Here is a 19,790-nt window from a genome sequence, read left to right as displayed (position 1 = left end):
TGAGGAAGAGCCGGTCTAGAACCGCCACTGAGGAAGAGCCGGTCTAGAACCGCCACTGAGGAAGAGCTGGTCTAGAACCGCCACTCAGGAAGAGCCGGTCTAGAACCACCACTGAGGAAGAGCCGGTCTAGAACCGCCACTCAGGAAGAGCCGGTCTAGAACCACCACTGAGGAAGAGCTAGTCTGGAACCGCCACTGAGCAAGAGCCGGTCTAGAACTGCCACTGAGGAAGAGCTGGTCTAGAACCGCCACTGAGGAAGAGCCGGTCTAGAACCGCCACTGAGGAAGAGCCGGTCTAGAACCGCCACTCAGGAAGAGCCGTTCTAGAACCGCCACTGAGGAAGAGCCGGTCTAGAACCGCCACTCAGGAAGAGCTGGTCTAGAACCGCCACTGAGGAAGAGCCGGTCTAGAACCACCACTGAGGAAGAGCTGGTCTAGAACCGCCACTGAGGAAGAGCTGGTCTAGAACCGCCACTCAGGAAGAGCTGGTCTAGAACCGCCACTGAGGAAGAGCCGGTCTAGAACCACCACTCAGGAAGAGCCGGTCTAGACCCACCACTGAGGAGCGCTGGTCTAGAACCGCCACTGAGGAAGAGCTGGTCTAGAACCGCCACTGAGGAAGAGCTAGTCTAGAACCGCCACTCAGGAAGAGCCGGTCTAGAACCGCCACTGAGGAAGAGCCGGTCTAGAACCGCCACTGAGGAAGAGCCGGTCTAGAACCACCACTGAGGAAGAGCTAGTCTGGAACCGCCACTGACCAAGAGCCGGTCTAGAACCGCCACTGAGGAAGAGCTGGTCTAGAACCGCCACTGAGGAAGAGCTGGTCTAGAACCGCCACTGAGGAAGAGCCGGTCTAGAACCGCCACTCAGGAAGAGCCGTTCTAGAACCGCCACTGAGAAAGAGCTGGTCTAGAACCGCCACTGAGCAAGAGCTGGTCTAGAACCGCCGTTGAGGAAGAGCTGGTCTAGAACCGCCACTGAGCAAGAGCTGGTCTAGAACCGCCGTTGAGGAAGAGAGGTCAGTCTGAAGCTACTCGATCTCCACTGGACAGAACAGACCCACAACACACACAAGACCACAGAGTCACAGGGCACTGTCATATCATAGCAACACCCTAACCCTGTCATATCATAGCAACACCCTAACCCAACTGTAGTGACGCGCTTCTCCTGAGTCCACTACCTGGCACGTTCTGTCAGAAACAAACAGAAACCCAGCAGCCTGCTGCATGAGAAGACAGGCCATGCTGAATTCCTTCTACATGGAAATATCTATCTGTGTGGTAGATCTATCCATCCCTGTTGGTGATGTCAGCTTGGTGTGGTAGATCTATCCATCCCTGTTGGTGATGTCACCTTGGAGCGTGAGTGAGAGGAACATCACACACCAACACACAGTTGTGACAGTCCTGGCATGTTGCACACTCGGTCAGGTAAATCGAAAGAGGACTTTGTTTACTCTGCAACATGCACATAATTTGCAACTTCCCCCAAGGTATGAGTTAACAATGTAAATGTACGTATGTATCTATATGGACTATCTACCTGTTTATCCATCTACCCATCTACACACACCCAAGACATGGAATGGCACACAAGTTGATAGATGCTGCATGGACTTTAATGTGTTATTGGATGAACACATATTTCAAACACAAAAAATGTGACACCACATCGCAAAAATCCACGTAAATCAGCGAGTCCCCCCAACCCAGCTGTCAAACGAGGAGAGAATGTGTGAGGGAGAGAGTGTGTGTGAGGGAGAGAGTGTGTGTGAGGGAGAGAGTGTGTGTGAGGGAGAGAGAGAGACAGAGAAGGGAGGGGGCACTGAAGATGGTCGTCTACATGAATAATCAGCAAGGGTCTAAATATGTATAAGTTCAGACAAAGACATGAAGCTATATCACAAATCAGAACTGGTAGATTATTAAAGTTCATAAATCTACCAAATGTGAAATTCTACAATGACATATTATGAAAGTGTGTCTTTGACCCCTTGCAGTGTTCTCATCAGCTCAGCAAGGGGTTGAGCCTGATTTGCATTTCTAAACAAATGCTGTCATCCAATCACACAACGTTGTTCTTCTTGTCTACATGGCAATTTGTAATTTAAATAATGAGAACTGCAACCTTTAAGACACTGGAAATAAATCAATTGATTAATCAAATGCATTAAACTAGGTGCATCACAACCTAAATTAGATTAGTTTTTCTCCAAATGACGAAAGTAGTGAATGACATCATGTATTTACTAGCGTATTAGAAGACTCCACTGATGACATCACACTAGGATAAGGACAGGACACCCTTTTTGAAACACACACATTCTCACACAATGACACTCACATACACACACACAGCATTTACACACAGTCACACACTCTCACACAGAGACAGCATTTACACACAGTCACACACACAGAATCCTCAACCCATTAAAACAACATGTCCGTCCATCACCCCTTGACAATATAATAAAGTTCACACTGGAGTGACACATTACACACATTCACACGGAGGGTTTAAAGCACCATGAGGAAGAGCTGCCTGCATGTCGACCCACAGCGCTCTCCTCCTCCACACCAGAGCAGCTCCAGCCTCGTCCCTGGACCATCCTCTGGACTAAACACAGAGCCTTCAAACTAAATCACAACCTTGGCAGCAGAACCTGATCGCTGGACTAATACCAAGAACCCAACAGACAAATCCACCATCGGTAACAGCGATCCAGTTCTTCTGAGACAGGGATCCAGTGCTTCCATCCAGATGGCAGGTGAAGAAACAACCATCTCAGAGCCCCAGGAGAGCCGGGCTGTGGAGAAGCAGACTGAGGGGGAGCCAGAGAGCCCCTCAGGGTCCCCCCTCCCGGAGACCAGCCCAGCCCGCTCCCAGCTGGAGTGGGATGTCCCCTTGTCCGTCCCCCTGCCCATCGAGGTGCTGTCAGCTGACCAGCCCTTCCCCTTCCTGGACACCACCCTGGCCGACCTGGGCATCCAGGAGTAAGCAGATGGATGGCTGCTTTGTGTGTGTGTATTGAGCCGATGTGATAGTGTTCGGAATGTGTCTTGATGAAGGTAACTAGAAGTAGTGTATTGTTAGCATCTGGGTCGATGAAGCGCCGGAATATGATGATGTGTGTGTGTGTGTGGTCTTGACCTTGTGGGGCACCTTTGCTGGGTCTCAGAACTTCATATGCTTTTTTCAGGGCGTTTTAAGAGTTAGGGTTCCAATAGGATAGGAAAAACAAACGTGTGTGTTTGTGTGTGTCAGGTCGGCAGTGAAGGAGAAGGTGGTGTGGGTTGACACCAAGAAGACACAGGTGAAGAACAAGGCAGGGAAGCTGAAGGAGAGAGAGGTGACCATCCTGGAGGTGCGTGTGACGGCCCAGAACCCAGGAGACAAGCAGACCCAGCAGGTTCTGTACAGCACCGAGTCCCACACTGACCGCTCCTTCTGCCGCACCGGAGTGGACATCCTGCCCTGGATACACTCACACACGGGTACGTTCACAATAGTGTATTTATTATTACACTATAATTCTTCGTTATCATGGGCTGGGTCTGAACCACACACATCTGTAAAATGTCAACACTGAGAAACAGCCTGAGATCAGTAGAGAGATCGAGGTGTGTTATCAAACATGCCAGTGACACTCCAGGTGCCCGCCTGCCCTGGTCACACACACCCAGGTGCCCGCCTGCCCTGGTCACACACACCCAGGTGCCCGCCTGCCCTGGTCGCACACACCCAGTTGTCAGGGAGCTGAGGATCTCTGCAGGTGTGGCCTGCCATGCCACCAGCACAGCGCTGCAGAGATGAGCTCACACTGGCATCACTAACAACTAATAATAACCCAAGCCACCTCCCAGCTAGGCTGAGGACTTGGTAGAACAGCCTCGGTCTGAACCACCCAGCTGGGCTGAGGACTTGGTAGAACAGGCTCGGTCTGAACCACCCAGCTGGGCTGAGGACTTGGTAGAACAGGCTCGGTCTGAGACGACGTCAGCACGACAGGGATGTTTGTTGTTTCATGGGACTAGCGGTCATCTCATTCAAATTATACTACTCATCCATAACGGACCTTTTTTTTTTTTTTACTTTTTTTCACAGACAGTGAACATTGTTTTGAACTTTATTTCACTAATTATTATTATTTATTTATTTATAAAAATTCTTCTAATACTCATCAATGATGCAAACCTTTTTTCGAAAATATTTTTTACAACCTTCCTACTTTTTTTTTTCTAAACTTTGTTCCGTTAATATTTCTTTCAACCTTTCTAAACTTTTTGTCGAAAATATTTTTTGAAAATATTTTTGAAGCTTTATGAAACGTTTTACGAAAATATTTTTGTACTTCACATCTCTGCCACTATCTAGCTGCTAGTTAGGATAAACCACAGCGTAAGTGTCCGGTGAATATGATCATTGTGTGCTGATGTTCCTACCTGTCTGTTTCAGAGGAGAACGAGCTAAAGCCTATCGAGATGACCATGGCTCTGGAGGTTGAAACTCAACAGCCAGAATCAGATGCGGCCCGGGAGGTGTGATGGAGCTGGGAGGTGTGATGGAGCCGGGAGGTGTGATGGAGACGGCTCGCCATCTTGGTCAGCTGAGCAATCACATCTGAACGTGGTTAAACCCGGAGAGTCAGACCTGTTCTCAGGCTAAAGCTTGGCAGACTGCTTCCAGCTACACTCCCTCAGATGATAGTGTTCTGAGGCCATGACTATAGTTTTATTTTCTTTAAAAATAATTATCTGTGTAAACTGTTTACTGTATATTGTTTTAGTACATTTTTAACACCAATGAAATTTATGGCGGTAATTTGCATCTTCTAAGAAAGTTAGAAGTGCTGGAAGCATGGCAGAATGTGGAGGTGACTAAGGTAGTAGTCTGCTGGTAACATGAAAGAAGAAAGAATTAATAACAACATCAGAGATATTTGTAACTGTTTTGAAGCTTGGCAAAAGCTTTAAGGCAATGAGTGCAGAGTGAACTGCTATGCAAATTGAGACTGACCATAAAAATAAAGGCTTTTTTCCTATTGAGTTCTGTCCCTGTTTCCCCTGTGCCTGGGCTTATGGACCCTCTGGTGAAAGTGCCAACACAGGAGTTCAGTGAGGGCATTGTTGCAGCACTGGTTCAGATCCCCTGACTAGGCAGGACTGGATTCCCCTGACGAGGCAGGACTGGGAGGCATTAGCGTGGAGTTTAAAAGGTAGCTTACGTACAGGGCTGGGAGCCTGACAGGAAATGAAAAAGGGCACTGACAAGTCTGAGAAAAAGGCATTTATGAGTTTCAGTTCATTGCTTCACACTTCAACAAAGCCAGATGTTAATCACATTAGTTTTAAAAAGGGGACAGCAGTGAATAGAGATCAATCTCTCGGTCAGTGAGGGGGGACAGCAAGAAACAGACCAGAAATTAAAATAAACAGACAAATACAATACAGGTTGGTCATGAAACCAAATGTCTTGTTAAAATAATACTTCACACAGAAAACAGACAATATAAATTAAAAAGTTCATATTACAAGTTGATAAATTGCAACCTTGCAGTGCTTTTGGAGTTTGCAGGAATTTGGCCAAATGTCGATGTCACCCTGTCCCTCTTCTTTGAGTGTGTTTGATGTATTCTGGCTTTTACGAAGGAGTGGAAGACTGTCTGTGCTATGACTGTGCGATGGCTGCCGTCACCCGTGTCTTCTGCTCGGCAGGAAGTGATGTCATGGCGCCCTGGAGCTCGGCAGCGTGGCGCTGGGCGACGTCACGCAGCATCACGACCAGGGTGGCCTGGCTCTCTGCAGGACACACCACCAACACTCACTACTGAACACTGACCAGGGTGGCCTGGCTCTCTGCAGGACACACCACCAACACTCACTACTGAACACTGACCAGGGCCGTGTACACAACACAGACTACACAGTACACAGACTACACAGTACACAGACTACACAGTACACAGACTACACAGTACACAGACTACACAGTACACAGACTACACAGTACACAGACTACACAGTACACAGACTACACAGTACACAGACTACACAGTACACAGACTACACAGTACACAGACTACACAGTACACAGACTACACAGTACACAGACTACACAGACTATATAATCCATATGAAATGTAAATGCACAGCATCACAGTACGTTTAGAAGATCCCAAAACTAAACGTCATAGTTGCCATGGTGACCGGGGTCGGAGGTGAACTGACCTGCGTCGAGCTGCTTGGTTCCCAGGACCTGGCTGGAGGCCGCCACTATGGCCTTCATCTGGCTCACGATCTGAGGAGAGGAGAGGCAGGGGTGAGACAGGGGAGAGGAAGGGGAGAGGCAGAGGAGAGGCAGAAGAGAGGCAGAAGAGAGGCAGAGGATAGGCAGAGGAGAGGCAGGGGTGAGGCAGGGGTGAGGCAGGGGAGAGGCAGGGAAGAGGCAGAGGAGAGGCAGAGGAGAGGCAGGGGAGAGGCAGGGGTGAGGCAGGGGAGAGGCAGAGGAGAGGCAGAGGAGAGGCAGGGGAGAGGCAGGGAAGAGGCAGAGGAGAGGCAGGGGTGAGGCAGGGGAGAGGCAGAGGAGAGGCAGGGGAGAGGCAGGGAAGAGGCAGAGGAGAGGCAGGGGAGAGGCAGGGGTGAGGCAGGGGAGAGGCAGAGGAGAGGCAGAGGAGAGGCAGGGGTGAGGCAGAGGAGAGGCAGGGGAGAGGTAGGGGAGAGGCAGAAGACAGCAGCGTGGCTGAGGAGGAGGAGCGACGCACCAGTGCGGGGCTGTGGGTGTACAGCATGGCCAGGCAGCTGTACACTGTCTTGTTCTCCTCCAGGTCTTCCTTCAGAGGCAGACGGCCCACCAGCGCAGGAACCACCTGCGCACACACACACATGTTCACCAGGGACGCATGATGACCTAGGAGTCAGGAGGCGGGGTCAGAGGTCAGGGCTCAAGGGTGTGTACCTGCTCCAGAGGAACGACCTCCCGGTTGCTCAGGATCATCCTGCATAGGGCAGCACACAGGTTGTCGATGACCCTGCGGTCGGCCTCCTTGGCCAGCAGGTTGGAGAACAGAGACAGCATCATGGGGTAGTCTCTGAGACAGCTGAGGAACACATGTAGGACACTCACACACACACCCCTCCCTGTACCCCACACACACACCCCTCCCTGTACCCCACACACACACCCCTCCCTGTACCCCACACACACACACCTTCCTGTACCCCACACACACACCCCTCCCTGTACCCCACACACCCCTCCCTGTACCCCACACACACACACCTTCCTGTACCCCACACACACACCCCTTCCTGTACTCCACACACACACCCCTTCCTGTACCCCACACACACACCCCTTCCTGTACCCCACACACACACCCCTCCCTGTACCCCACACACCCCTCCCTGTACCCCACACACACACCCCTCCCTGTACCCCACACACACACACCTTCCTGTACCCCACACACACACCCCTCCCTGTACCCCACACACACACCCCTTCCTGTACCCCACACACACCTTCCTGTACCCCACACACCCCTTCCTGTACCCCACACACACACCCCTCCCTGTACCCCACACACACACCCCTTCCTGTACCCCACACACACCTTCCTGTACCCCACACACCCCTTCCTGTACCCCACACACACACCCCTCCCTGTACCCCACACACACACCCCTCCCTGTACCCCACACACACACACCTTCCTGTACCCCACACACCCCTTCCTGTACCCCACACACACCTTCCTGTACCCCACACACCCCTTCCTGTACCCCACACACACACCCCTCCCTGTACCCCACACACCCCTTCCTGTAACCCACACACACCTTCCTGTACCCCACACACCCCTTCCTGTACCCCACACACACACCCCTCCCTGTACCCCACACACACACCCCTCCCTGTACCCCACACACACACCCCTCCCTGTACCCCACACACACACCCCTCCCTGTACCCCACACACACACCCCTCCCTGTACCCCACACACCCCTTCCTGTACCCCACACACACCTTCCTGTACCCCACACACACCTTCCTGTACCCCACACACACCTTCCTGTACCCCACACACCCCTTCCTGTACCCCACACACACACCCCTCCCTGTACCCCCACACACACACACCCCTCCCTGTACCCCCCCACACACACAGACCCTAACCCAAAGGATACTGTGTGACGAGGGGTCCTGCAGCCTGGGCCAGGGCTCCCAGTCCAAACACGCTGTTGTTGCGCACCTCAGGATCGCTGTCCCTCACCCCGCCCACCAGGACCGGCAGCAGACGATTGGCCAGCCGGCCGGCCACAGCCTGGCCCCCGGCCACGCCCCCCAGGGCCTGCAGGGTCTCTCCCAGCGTGCCCACAGAGAAGGAGCGGTCTGCCACCGTGCATGAGCTCTTCTGCAGAGAGAACACACCTGAGACCTGGACACCAGGCTGCTGCACGGGCATCAGCACCATCACCATCCTCATCATCCTCCTCCTCATCAGCACCATCCTCCTCCTCATCATCCTCCTCCTCATCAGCACCATCACCATCCTCATCATCCTCCTCCTCATCAGCACCATCCTCCTCCTCATCATCCTCCTCCTCATCAGCACCATCACCATCCTCATCATCCTCCTCCTCATCAGCACCATCCTCCTCCTCATCATCCTCCTCCTCATCAGCACCATCACCATCCTCATCATCCTCCTCCTCATCAGCACCATAACCATCCTCCTCCTCCTCCTCATCATCCTCCTCCTCATCAGCACCATCACCATCCTCATCATCCTCCTCCTCATCATCCTCCTCCTCATCAGCACCATCACCATCCTCATCATCCTCCTCCTCATCATCCTCCTCCTCATCAGCACCATCACCATCCTCATCATCCTCCTCCTCATCATCCTCCTCCTCATCAGCACCATCACCATCCTCATCATCCTCCTCCTCATCAGCACCATCACCATCCTCCTCCTCCTCATCATCCTCCTCCTCATCAGCACCATCACCATCCTCATCATCCTCCTCCTCATCAGCACCATCACCATCCTCATCATCCTCCTCCTCATCAGCACCATCACCATCCTCATCATCCTCCTCCTCATCAGCACCATCACCATCCTCATCATCCTCCTCCTCATCAGCACCATCACCATCCTCATCATCCTCCTCCTCATCATCCTCCTCCTCATCAGCACCATCACCATCCTCATCATCCTCCTCCTCATCATCCTCCTCCTCATCAGCACCATCACCATAACCATCCTCCTCCTCCTCATCATCCTCCTCCTCCTCATCAGCACCATAACCATCCTCCTCCTCCTCATCATCCTCCTCCTCCTCAGCACCATCACCATCCTCATCATCCTCCTCCTCATCATCCTCCTCCTCATCAGCACCATCACCATCCTCATCATCCTCCTCCTCATCATCCTCCTCCTCATCAGCACCATCACCATCCTCATCATCCTCCTCATCATCACCATCCTCCTCCTCACCATCCTCCTCATCACCATCCTCCTCCTCACCATCCTCCTCATCACCATCCTCATTAGCACCATCTCCATCCTCCTCCTCATCATCCTCCTCATCACCATCCTCATTAGCACCATCACCATCCTCCTCCTCATCATCCTCCTCATCATCACCATCTTCATCATCCTCCTCCTCATCACCATCATCCTCCTCATCATCACCATCCTCCTCCTCATCATCCTCCTCATCATCACCATCCTCCTCATCTTCATCATCCTCCTCATCACCATCATCCATATCACCATCAAAGACTCAATTCCATCTCCAAACAGTCCAAAAACAACCCAAACTAAGTCCCAAACATCTCCTTCTCCCTCCCACCAATCCCGTCGCCAGGTTTCTGGTGATGGGGCCGTCTCCATGGTGATGGGAGGAAACTCACGGCCTTGTTGGTGATGAGGGGCAGCAGCTCGTTGAGGAAGGGCCAGAAGTGCTCTGCCGGGGCGGCTGATGCCAGCAGGGGGATGCCCTCGCCTGCAAACTCCTGCAGCATGGCGTCATACTCTGCCTGAAACACACACAGCTGCTTTGTCTGTACGTGTGAGTGTGACTGTGTGTGGAGAGAAAGAGGAGGTCCCACCTGCTGCTCGTCATCATCAGCTTCATCTCCTCCTCCTCCATCCTGACAGGTGGTCTGGAGCGAACACACACACACACACACACCACCAGGGTTGAGAGCAGGGATGGAGGGGAACTCTTAGACAAGGTACAGTGTGTGTGCCAGACAGAGCGGGGGCCAGACAGTGTGTGTGTGTGTGTGTGTGTCCAGAGCGGGGGCCAGACAGTGTGTGTGTGTGTGTCCAGAGCGGGGGCCAGACAGTGTGTGTGTGTCTCACCCTCTTCTTCAGCACGTCTCTGATGGCGTGGCTGATCTCCTGCAGCCTCCCAGGGCTCCGCAGCGCCTCCCCCTGGCAGGCCTTCAGCACACCGTTCATGGCCTCCAGCACGCCCATCACCACCTGCCGCTCCCGCTCCGCATGCACCGCCTCCAGGAAGCTGGGCAGAGCCACCTCCAGCAGCTTCTGCAGGGCTGGGGGTCATCACAGGAAGGAGGGCTTTATTTAGCACACGCTGCTATCCAAACAGAGGTACAGTACAGGGGGGATTTGAACCTACGACCTCTTGCTCAGGAGTTAAATACTCTACGCTGAGCTATGCCCATAATGGGAAGCTGCTAGTTTAACAATAGATCAGGACATTGTCATGAACAGTGTGTGTGTGGAGAAAGACACAGAGAGAGAGACAGAGAGAGAGACAGAGAGAGAGAGACAGAGACTGAGAGAGACACAGAGAGAGAGACAGAGAGACACAGAGAGAGAGACAGAGAGAGAGACAGAGAGAGAGACAGAGAGACACAGAGAGAGACACAGAGAGAGAGACAGAGAGAGACACAGAGAGACACAGAGAGACACAGAGAGACACAGAGAGAGAGACAGAGAGAGACACAGAGAGACACAGACAGAGAGAGAGACAGAGAGACACAGAGAGAGACACAGAGAGAGACAGAGAGAGAGACAGAGAGAGAGACAGAGAGAGACACAGAGAGAGAGACAGAGAGACACAGAGAGACTGAGAGAGAGACAGAGAGAGACACACAGAGAGAGAGACAGAGAGAGACACAGAGAGACTGAGAGAGAGACAGAGAGAGACACACAGAGAGAGAGATAGCTACCCTGCTGGTTGGCCTCAGTAGGGTTCTCCTGCCAGACTTTGTGCTGAGCTTTGCAGAAGTGGCCCATGGCCCCATAGGCTGCCCTGCGCACGTCCTCATGGGGGAACTGAGGGGACAGCACGCTCAGGGTAGTGGGGCACATGATTCAAGCACACACACACACCACTTCTACCCTAACACACGCTCATACATTCATCCACAGAACACACAGCTTGAGGCCGCACCCCCAGGAACACTCACATCACGCAGCTGGAACACCTGCTGGAAGCTGGACTCCAGGAACGGCTGGAAGGCAGATCTGAGGAGACACACCAGGACTCAGACCACCAGCCCTGTGTGTCCTGAGTGTGTCCTGAGTGTGTCCTGAGTGTGTCCTGAGTGTGTGTCCTGAGTGTGTGTGCGTACCCTATGTTGAAGGCCATCTCTCCCAGGGCGTCGCAGGCATCCTCCTTCTCATCGATGTAGGCGTTCTCCACACTGAACCTGAACACACAGGACAGCCACAGTGTTTCCTTTAGGATTTCTTTTTAGCAGTGGGGGCAGGTTTGTCCGAACAACCCCCCCCCCCCCAGCCGAAACAAAGTTCTAACCCTATATTTCGGAGCAGGTTAATGTAATAGTCTAATAGCTAATGTAATATTGCACATATTTTCGTCCTATTTCCCCTAAAGCAATAAGGTTAGGCTACTTAAAGACACCTTCCATTCATAAAGTATGTTCTAAATGGCATAAATGCTGCCAATTCATGATTGAGCAACAACTTGTAGTAAATGGTCAGTAGCCTAGCCTATTGATTAAGGTAGGCCACTCTGAAGCATGTACACTGTCTGCTTCATTTGAACTTTTGTACAGCCTTATTTCTGATACTGTAGCGGTACATAGAGGAAACACTGCACACTGTACACCCACAATCACAATCACAATCAGAATGGGATTTATTCGCCATGAAAGTTTGCACCCATTCTGATTGTGGGTGTACAGTGCAGTGTTTCCTCAACTAGAGAGGGTTGTGTCTGTAGTGTGTGTGTGTGTGTGTGTGTGCGTGTGTATGGTGTACCCTGAAACGTCTCGTCCATCTGTCTCAGCTTCATCCTCCAAGATGGCGTCTCCCTCGTCATCATCATCATCATCGTCCAGCAGGACAAACTGCTTGTCCTCCTCCAGGTGAGCCTGGCAGGACACAAGTGTGTGAGTGTGTGTGTCTGTGTGTATGTGAGTGTGTGTGTGTCTGTGTGTGTGTGTGTCTGTGTGCGTGTGTGTCTGTGTGTGTGTCTGTGTGTATGTGTGTGTGTGTGTCTGTGTGTATGTGTGCGTGTGTGTGTGACGCTGACCGTGACTCCCTCGGTGGACCTGAGAGACAGCAGCATGGTGGTGGTGATGGTGGTGAGGTGGGGGCTGAGGCAGGCTGGACTGACACTGGACACAGCAGAGAACAGGCTGTACCTGCACCCAGAGAGAGCACTGTCAGCCCTGACTAGGGCACACACACACACACACACACTGACACACACGTACGTGCAGCGTCGCAGGTCTGGGTCGTCCACGGCGTCGATGAGGTTGAGGCCCAGCTGGACACACTCTGCAGCCAGGGGGCTGAACACGTCCTGGCCCACGGTGCGAGCCAGCACCGACAGGGTGTCTTCCAGCCCCACACAGCAGCAGCAGCAACACACGCACAACAGGAACCACAAGGACTTCATTTAGCACACACTTTTACCCAAAGCTACGTACAGGGGAAGATTTGAACCTGCGATCTCTTGATCTGCAGTCAAATGATCTAGCGCTGAGACAGTAAGTCCTGACATATGACGTATTTAGACTGGAGGACAGGGTCAGAGGTCAGGGGAGGAGAGGGTCAGGGTCTCACCCAGGGCCTGCGTCTGCAGGGAGCGCATCTCGTCCCGGGTGTCAGTCAGGAAGCCCTTCAGACTGTCGATGACAGGCAGGAAGTAGGGCACCAGCAGCTCCTTAGCAGCATTAGCTGAGGACCACACACACACACACAGGGTCAACACACACACGCCAACTTCCTGGACATCCATTGCGCCTAATCCTAGACTTGGTCTTATAATCTCTATTGACAGCTGTGCTGAGGCTAGGATTAAGCTTGGTGTGTTTAGGTGTACCTATGGCTCCTATAGCAGAGACAGCCAGCTCTTTGAGCTTCAGGTTGTCAGCATGGTTCAGAGCAGACAGCATGGTGTCCATCAGGGTGGGCAGGTAGGGCTGGATCTCCTCCCCTAGCGGGGGCAGATAGAGGGGGCGAATAGAGGGGGCGGATAGAGGGGGCAGATCACTGCAAGGTCGAAGTGTTTGTGGTTTGATTGAACACACACACACACACAGGTGACAGAATGTTGTGTGTGTGAGGTGGACCAGCATGGCTCACCCAGGTTCTCCAGGAAGTTCTCCAGGGCGTAGAAGGCCTTGGTGACGTGTCCGATCTTGGCCTGGTTCAGGCCTGACATGTACCCCAGCAGCAGGGGCATCAGCTCTGCAGAGTACTTACTCACCTCCGGCTGGGGGGGGAGAGGTCACAATCGGGTTTCATCGCCAAGTAAATGTTCACAAACAAGGAATTTACTGTGGTGGGCAGGTGCATATCATCACATTAGGCTCACATCTAGGTGTCCTCTAGTGTGTACTAGGTGTCCTCTAGTGTGTACTAGGTGTCCTCTAGTGTGTACTTGGTGTCCTCTAGTGTGCTGGTAGAGGCCTGACCTGCAGGTGCTCAGAGAACTGTCCCAGAGCGAAGAGCCCAGCACTGCGAACCACCTGGTTACTGTCTGACAGACTCTGGCACACTGTCTGCAGCATGGACGACAGCATCCTGACACACACACACACACACACACACAGTCAGCTTCAGGGCATGGGACTGACAGGTGTAAAGAGGATCTATGGTGTGTGAGACGTACTTGGTGCGGATGTGGTCAGCACAACCCTCGGCCAGCACAGCCAGACACATCAGGCCTGCCTTCTTCTCATACGGCTTGTCACTGGCCAGGCACGCCTGTGTGAGGGGCATCTGGTACACACACACACACACACAGGTCACCACCAGAGCTACACGCCTGGGTGAGGGGCATCTGGTACACACACACACACACACAGGTCACCACCAGAGCTACACGCCTGGGTGAGGGGCATCTGGTACACACACACACAGGTCACCACCAGAGCTACACGCCTGGGTGAGGGGCATCTGGTACACACACACACACACACACACACAGGTCACCACCAGAGCTACTCCTTCACCCACCAGGCTAGCTCTCTGTGAAAGGGTCAGTTCAACTTATTGATTGTGATCAACTTCTATACGGCCACTCACCAGCTGCTGAAACAGTTTCTCTGGCGGCATGTGGAGGGCCATGGTATCAATCACCTTTTCATTACAATGAAAAAAAGAAAAAAATAAGATTTCTCTTCAACTCAAGTATCTAGGGACTTATTTGACTTCAGTGTTCTGTAACCAGAGAGAGTGGAGTTAGAACCTGAGCAGCAAAGTGTTTGGGACTCTCGTTATCCACATCGTCTTCGTCATCGTTCTCCTCGTCCTCTGGGTCCTCCTGGCCAGGAGGGGGCGCTGCGCTCAGCACAGGAAACACTGTCTGCAGGATGGGATTCAGCAGCTTCTGCTTCAGCACCGTCTGAGAGGAGAGGAGAGCAGCATCACTACTGGCTCTTGAGAGGCGTGGGGAGAGAGGCGTGGGGAGAGAGGCGTGGGGAGAGAGGCGTGGGGAGAGAGGCGTGGGGAGAGAGGCGTGGGGAGAGAGGCGTGGGGAGAGAGGCGTGGGGAGAGAGGCGTGGGAGAGAGGCGTGGGTCCAGCTTCATAACTGGGTTTGTTTACCTTGCTTTTGAGCCGAATGAGGAAAGCGATGCAGGAGAGAGCCTTCACACGCAGAGAGTCACTGAGAGTGGTGTCAGCACTCACCTGGAACACACACACACAGCATGAGCACCACATTGTTCCAACAACCCACGTGACAGAGACACAGCCGCAGGACACAACGCTGACCTCCAGACAGAAGTGGACAATGTCGTTGATGTGAGGGACGATGATGGACACTTCACTCTCCATTAGCTCATCAAACACCTCCATGGCCTCGCTGGCCTGGTCCTGCACCACACACACATCACTATCCCTTACAAGAAGCAAAAAACATACAATTGTATTTCTTGACAGGAAGACACAACTGGATGTCAGCCTACCTGATCAGCCTTGATGAGGTGTTTGAGAGCAGTGATCAGTTTGGGAACCAGGGAGCGCATGAGATTCTGAAACAGACCAACAGAACACAACCCCTCAGTACAGACCGGGGGGAGGGAAGACTGGCCCAGAGGCCCAGAGCGAGGCCTGGTCTGAGCTGGTGTGGTGTGGGACCCACCATCTCCTCGGTGCCTGTGTAGGCCGTCATGGAGGTGAGGGTGAGGATGCAGTAATACATGGCGGTGGGGTTGTTCAGGTCCTGCAGCACGGTGCCAAACAGCTGCAGCAGTTGGCGGTAGTGCGGCTTGAAGGGCTCCGGGTTCGAGTCCACCACTTTACTGAGGAGGAGGAGGCCAACCTGAGAGGGGAGGCAGGAGAAACCCATCGTCCTTAATGTGACCTGTCTGTCTGTGTGTCTGTCTGTGTCTGTCTGTGTGTCTGTCTGTGTCTGTCTGCGTGTCTGTCTGTGTCTGTCTGTGTCTGTCTGTGTGTCTGTCTGTGTGTCTGTCTGTGTGTCTGTCTGTGTGTCTTTCTGTGTGTCTGTCTGTGTGTCTGTCTGTGTGTCTGTCTGTGTGTCTGTCTGTGTGTCTGTCTGTGTGTCTGTCTGTGTGTCTGTGCGTCTGTCTGTCTGTGTGTCTGTCTGTGTGTCTGTCTGTCTGTGTGTCTGTCTGTGTGTCTGTCTGTGTGTCTGTCTGTCTGTCTGTCTGTCTGTCTGTGTGTCTGTCTGTCTGTGTGTGTGTCTGTCTGTCTGTCTGTCTGTCTGTCTGTGTGTGTGTCTGTCTGTGTGTCTGTCTGTGTGTCTGTCTGTGTGTCTGTCTGTGTGTCTGTCTGTGTGTCTGTCTGTCTGTGTGTCTGTCTGTGTGTCTGTCTGTGTGTCTGTGTGTGTCTGTCTGTCTGGCTACCACATCTCACAGCACTGATATCTCAATGCAGCAATGTTGTTGACTTCATCTCAGGCTCAGTGTCCAGATGACACCTTCACTCTGTACACTCGGTAAATAAAGACTTTGACCATCAATACACTTTGAGGAGATCCACCACTAGGAGCTGAAGTATGAAGTGATGAACCCCCAGAGGGAGGGAGAGGTGCGCCACCTGTCTGTCGTGCGGGTTGTTGCAGCTGGTGGACTGGTTGAGCAGATCCAGCAGGGCAGGCCAGCGGTCTGGGCTCTCGTGCTTCACCAGCACAGCGCTCAGCTGGGACAGGGAGTGGCGCACCGCATGCCTGCAACACAAACACCTGGTTAAACAACACACTTACTTGAGTCAAGGAGCAGTGTGCTCTATTCATTAGTGCTGTTGGATAAAAGTATCAAATTGAAAATAACGGAAAAGTAACGGACCAGACATTAAGACAAGAGAGTTTGAAGTGTTCCACTGCTAGATTGTTTCACTGTCAGATGTTGTCTATGCTTATCGCTTTTCACTTGGGAAGTCTACTACTTCAATGTGAACAGTATCTTACTCTGTCTCCTGGGTGAAAGCCTGCAGTACCACTGCCTTCAGACTGTGAAAGGAGAGAAATCAACATAAATGTTAATTACAGTGATAGCTAAACCAACACAAACACGTCTGTTAAGGATGAGATCAAAACAGACCTCTCTCTGTGATCAGGGCTGATCTTCTTCCAGTGTTTCTTCACCCTCATCCTCAACATCACCGCAGCTGATTGGCGGATCTGACGGTTAGGAGACAACCACACCGTCAGCACGACACAAACATCTTCACAGTCGAGCCGGTTATAAAACTCATGTTCAAGTTCGGATGAGGGAGTCGACTTGAACAGGAAGTTGATTATTCACCTGTGGGTTCTGTGAACCGGTCATGACAGCACATAATGCAGGGATGATGGCTGGGTCTTTAAAAGCTTGTTTCAGCTGCGCCGTAGCCTAGAAAGGGGGTGAAACAAAACTGATTTTGGTTAAATTACTGGCATGAATGGTGACAGAAAAGAGGATAATAGAGTGAGACTCACTACCGTTAGCTAGCTTGCTTGGTCTGGACACATCGATGACAACCGCCATCATAACCGCTGTACTTAGTTTTTAGCTAGCTAGCAACAGTGACAGTAGTGCAGTTGGTTGGCATTCTGGCAGACAGGTCAAGTTAAACCATAACAGCTACTGTAACGAGAAAGTTTCCTAAATCCATAAAGCGTGATGGATCATTTTACCTGCTGAATAATCGTATTGTCAGGTTGAGTGAGCTGAGAGAGAATGTGCTCCAGTTCCTCTGACATCTTGGCTTGTCCAAAATCTCACCAAGATCTGATGCTTTGAAATGTTATTGTTCAAAAACAAACGTGTATTTCGCCAAGGTTCGCCCTTACTGTACTGTACAGAAGGGCTTTCGTACCGGGAAATATGCGCCTAAATGTTTGATTTGGTCGGCTAAACGTATATGACAACACCTCTGGTTAGATCGCAACTTTGCTTGCTAGCTAGTTTGATCTATTCGGTATGAATAAATATAATAAACCGGTGGATGCCCCAGACCCACACCGCTGGCAGTTAAGATGTGAGTGTCGTTGACTGTCTGGCTCGTTCCGTCAAGTCTGCCAGCACGCGGACAGAACGGGTCAGAACTCCACGTGAGCGGAGACAGGGTTCTCTCTGGAGAGAGTCAACTTGTTAAAGGGACCACGTCAAATATATGATGTTCTGTAGTCGCAATACATGCACACACTGCCGTCATGTGGTGAGGAGGAATTACAAATCAAATCTAAAATGTGGTTACGATGAAAAGGTACGGACGGGAGGCAAGTCAAATTCTAAAAAGCTTCAGATCCTGTTGATCACCGGGTAATTCACATTCATAGGTGTGCGGGGAGACAAGTATAGCGATTTACACCTCGTCTAGCGAACAAAGCGGGAGTAGCCTACCTTGTCACACAATGACACAAAACCACCAGTTAACTTAAAGAAACACCTTTGCTGGTCGATCTTGCCCCCTAAAGCAGCCGTTTTAAACATTTACCATACGCTTTTATCTAAAACGACGCACAATTAGAGTACATAAAAAGTAGTTCAAGATCAAGGATCATAAGTTCATACTCATATGTTCATAGTTCTACAGGTTTCCGGTGGTCAGTCAAGTAACAGTCTGTATTTACTTGCCTCATAGCAAAGTTACCATGTCTCAGCTAACAGGCGCGGTGAATAAAAATAATAGGCAAACATATGTGCAACAGTGCAACTACAGTGCAACAATGACATCTCAATTGCTTAAGTGTATAGCAAAAATGACATCTCGCTTACAGTTGATAGCTGAAGGGACCACATTAAAACTGGATTCAAATAACAACACATGTCACTGCAACATAATGCTCAATTAAAACGATTGCATGATTTGGTCAAAATAAACGTAAAAATTAAAGCACATATTTTATCCAACACTGACTACAACAGTCTTTAACTGCTACATTTGCAGAACACATCATACTCCTCAAGCATAAACTGGAGACATAGATGAGAAACAATACATACAATTATGGTCAGGCTGTGTTACTAAAATGTGTGTAAACTATACAACCACACCCTACATTCCAGCCATGCCTAACTCCCAGTGATCCCCCCCCCCCCCTCTGTCCAGGCAGAGTTCATTGAGTATGCTAACAGTACCATCAGCTCACCATCATCACTTGTTTTCACCTCTAACTGAAATATTACCATTCCAATCTAGCCAAGGAGGTGGACCACAAACATGCATTTGGATGGTAATGCTTCATTTTGGTGAAAGGATTTTGCTAATGGATCCTGGTGGGGAACTTGCACAACCACAGCTGTGCCTATTGATACGATCAGCCTGACTTTACACACACACATTACAGACGCTCACATTACAGACACACACATTATTAAACAGTGCTCCTCACACTTCAAAGCCACAGGCTATCCTGGACTGCTTGTCCTAAACCAAACTCCACACACACACTTCTGACCCGTGATCTGCTGTACTTACTATATGCACTATTTGTATAGTTGCTTTGAATAAAAAAAAGTGTCTGCTAAATGAATGAAAGGTAATGGAAATGTACTCTCTTACTTTCTTGTGAGTTGGTACTTGGAAGACTATAGTTATAGTTAGACCCATAGCTGCTCTGGTCAGGCTAGCACATCTATAGTACACCCCTTTGTTTGGGTCATAGATCCATCTAGTGACTCTGAAAGTTTATTTGTCATTATTTAAATAAAATGTCTGCTATTTATCCAAATCTCCAAATCCAAATTTTTGGAGTCTAAACATACATAATGTTTGGACTACAAAGCATCTTAAAATAGTGTATTCTTTTATCAGACGTTTTTATTTGGAACATAAAAAGTGCATCTAGTGAGGAGAGCAGATCAGCAGGGAGCCGAGG

The 19,790-nt window shown here is 51.0% G+C and overlaps 2 protein-coding genes across 2 annotated transcripts; one reads left to right on the top strand and one right to left on the bottom strand.

Moving 5' to 3' along the window:
- Positions 1-2,544: 2,544 nt before the first annotated feature.
- si:ch211-196f5.2 (uncharacterized protein LOC556372 homolog) lies at positions 2,545-5,046 on the top strand. The gene is made up of 3 exons (XM_062479770.1): positions 2,545-3,000; positions 3,272-3,501; positions 4,463-5,046. The coding sequence occupies exons 1-3, from the start codon at positions 2,768-2,770 to the stop codon at positions 4,549-4,551; spliced, it is 552 nt and encodes a 183-aa protein (XP_062335754.1). The 5' UTR covers positions 2,545-2,767; the 3' UTR covers positions 4,552-5,046.
- A 232-nt stretch (positions 5,047-5,278) lies between these two features.
- On the bottom strand, positions 5,279-18,035 carry ipo4 (importin 4). The gene is made up of 30 exons (XM_062479768.1): positions 17,604-18,035; positions 17,233-17,319; positions 17,029-17,108; positions 16,896-16,937; positions 16,526-16,655; positions 15,609-15,788; positions 15,433-15,498; positions 15,239-15,340; positions 15,071-15,154; positions 14,714-14,869; positions 14,551-14,604; positions 14,135-14,244; positions 13,938-14,046; positions 13,606-13,735; positions 13,343-13,456; positions 13,084-13,197; positions 12,732-12,855; positions 12,548-12,659; positions 12,274-12,386; positions 11,622-11,699; positions 11,457-11,514; positions 11,217-11,322; positions 10,381-10,574; positions 10,125-10,178; positions 9,927-10,052; positions 8,195-8,421; positions 6,962-7,094; positions 6,768-6,872; positions 6,235-6,304; positions 5,279-5,805 (listed from the first exon to the last, which is right to left on the bottom strand). Exons 1-30 carry the CDS (start codon positions 17,667-17,669, stop codon positions 5,675-5,677), a joined length of 3,255 nt encoding a protein of 1,084 aa, XP_062335752.1. The 5' UTR covers positions 17,670-18,035; the 3' UTR covers positions 5,279-5,674.
- Between the last annotated feature and the right edge of the window lie 1,755 nt (positions 18,036-19,790).

The sequence above is a fragment of the Osmerus eperlanus genome, chromosome 15 (assembly GCF_963692335.1).
Source record: "Osmerus eperlanus chromosome 15, fOsmEpe2.1, whole genome shotgun sequence".
NCBI lineage: Eukaryota > Metazoa > Chordata > Actinopteri > Osmeriformes > Osmeridae > Osmerus > Osmerus eperlanus.
The sequence above is the reverse complement of the archived record's forward strand: the minus strand, read 5'-3'. Positions and strand labels throughout refer to the sequence as shown.